This window comes from Penaeus japonicus, unplaced genomic scaffold (assembly GCF_977035675.1).
Source record: "Penaeus japonicus unplaced genomic scaffold, GWHDUDI00000001_assembly GWHDUDI00000004, whole genome shotgun sequence".
Lineage (NCBI taxonomy): Eukaryota > Metazoa > Arthropoda > Malacostraca > Decapoda > Penaeidae > Penaeus > Penaeus japonicus.
This window is the reverse complement of record NW_028234406.1, coordinates 15948520-15951019: the sequence shown is the minus strand read 5'-3', so window position 1 is coordinate 15951019 and position 2500 is coordinate 15948520. Positions and strand designations below refer to the sequence as shown.

At 37.5% G+C, this 2500-nt stretch overlaps 1 protein-coding gene across 2 annotated transcripts in view; it reads right to left on the bottom strand.

Annotated features, from left to right (window-relative positions):
- The window catches only part of LOC122242632 (glycosaminoglycan xylosylkinase), a 16293-nt gene that overhangs the window by 1472 nt on the left and 12321 nt on the right, over positions 1-2500 (bottom strand). For both annotated transcript variants that reach the window (XM_042999958.2, XM_086535602.1), the window contains one exon: positions 2481-2500. This exon is cut by the window's right edge and continues 40 nt beyond it. In XM_042999958.2, coding sequence (XP_042855892.2) covers positions 2481-2500 — 20 coding nt within the window. The remainder of the gene's footprint in view (positions 1-2480) is intronic.

The window sequence follows — 2500 nt, the reverse complement described above, 5'->3', positions numbered from 1 at the left end:
AAACGTGCCACGCTTTTGCGTCCTAGATTACCGCATTTGTGATATGAACACGACATGGACACAACATGAACATGACATGGCCACGACACGCAGAAAACGTCCTAGAATAGGTTGTTACAGCCGTATTGTAAGTCCCTAGCGCGGTGTGTACCTGACATGAACATGCCACGTTTGGTATTCTAGAAGTGTGTGTTCGTGTCAAAAGCGCGGCAAAGTCGTGGAAAGTATTGGAACAATCGTGGAAGCTCCTTGACACAGGCAGCCATATTCTAAGTCTCTAAGCGCGCCATGTACATGACATGAACAATTTGAACATGCAGCGGTTCTTATTCTAGAAGCGCGGGTTCGTGGCTAAAGCGTGGCAAATGCGTGGAAAGTATTGGAACAATCGTGGAAACTCCGTGGCAAGGGGGTAGGCTTGTCACGATAGTTACACGAGTGAAAAAAATCATATTTTTACTGTACTTTTTCTTACCAATACTTCATATGAGCATACTACATTTGAAAAGTAATATCTATATTGGTTATATTAGGCATCATTGTCCTAGACACGGATTACAAACTGTTTTAGGAAAACATGGATTCTCTGCTGATTTTGAGTTTGTTTACCTTTTGGCGGACTTTTCGAAGGAGAGTGAAGTTAAATGAATGGTAAAAGTAGTCAGGGACGTAAAATTAAAGCATATAATTATATGAAATATGTATACATTAAATCTATATGTATGATATATTAAAAATGCGCATATATGTACAGTATATACAAAGATAAAATAAGGAAGATCTGTTCATAAACACACGATCCCTCTCATCCCGTTTGTTTTGATCGAGCGTAGAGTGAATTACCAACAGCGCGTTCGTGAAATGGTTGTCAATTCTTTAACTAGGAGCAAGTACAACGACTGATTCATACCAAAATTGAAGTATCTTATGTTAGTGCTACCTATGATTGTTGTTTCTCTTATGAATTTGTCGTTTGGACAGTGTCTTTCATCCGAAACTTGTTAACTTTGGAACGGTTGGTAAACCTGAAGCAACTGCCGCAAACTTGCCACGCTTTTGCGTCCTAGATTACCGCATTCGTTACATGAACACGACATGGACATAACATGAACATGACATGGCCACGACACGCAGAAAACGTCATAGAATACGGCTGAATATCTATATTGGATATATTAGGCACCATTGTCCTAGACTAGGATTACAAACCCTTTTAGGAAAACATGGATTCTCTGCTGATTTTGAGTTTGTTTACCTTTAGGCGGACTTTTCGAAGGAGAGTGAAGTTAAAAGAATGGTAAAAGTAGTCAGGAAAGTAAAGTTAAAGTATATAATTATACGAAATATGTATACATTAAATCTATATGTATGATATTTTAAAGATACGCATATATGTACAGTATATACACACGTAAAATAAAGATCTGTACATAAACACACGATCCCTCTCATCCAGTTTGTTTTGATGGCGCGTTCGTGAAATGGTTGTCAATTCTTTAAATAGGAACAAGTACAACGACTGATTCATAACAAAATTGAACTATCTTTTGTTAGTTTATCTTATGAATTTGTCGTCTGGACACTGCCATTCATCCGAAACATGTTAACTTTGGAACAGTTGGTAAAGCTGAAGCAGCTGATACAGACGTGCCCCGCTTTTGCGTCCTAGAATACTGCCTTCGTGACATGAACACATGGACACAACATGAACATGACATGGCCACGACACGCAGAAAACGTCCTAGTATACAGCTGTTAGAGTCAACTCTCGTTGGCACACTCACGAGTCGGCATTAGCTGACACAGGCCGGCCTCGCCTCTCTCCCTCTTCTTCTCCTTCTCCTTCTCCCTCTCTCTCTCTCTCTCTCTCTCTCTCTCTCTCTCTCTCTATATATATATATATATATATATATATATATATATATATATATATATATATATATATATATCTTCCTCTCCTCCTTCCTTTAATAAATTATTTTAATCATATACCCTGTCTTGCAAGTTTTTTTCCGAACCTGGTTAATTGCTTATTAACAGACTGAATTTAGTTTATCATTTATATTTATCAACAGCTGAAATGCTATGTATACGCCTGTCTATGCCTGTAACATGATTTTGAGGTGGTTCATTTATCTGCACGAAACATATGTTTTACATAGATTCATCATCATTATGTCTGCCAAAGATCAGGTATCATTCATATTTTCATGACAGATATACGCGCTATGCACACTGTGAAGCATGCATTATCGTAACTAGCGGGAATTATTGGTTAACAACTAATGGAACTTCTACTGATTTCGATGCGGTTATTTCAGATTTCAGAAACTTTTAGTCTGTACGAGTGTAATTTATAAAAGTCCAAATAGTTTATGTTTTCCATTTAGTTTTCGTGGGACATCGACATCTATTTCTATTTCCAATAATATCGTGTTATCCGGAGTGATAAAGGAAAAGTGTTTGTATTAAATTATTACCTGCAACACTGAAGCACTGG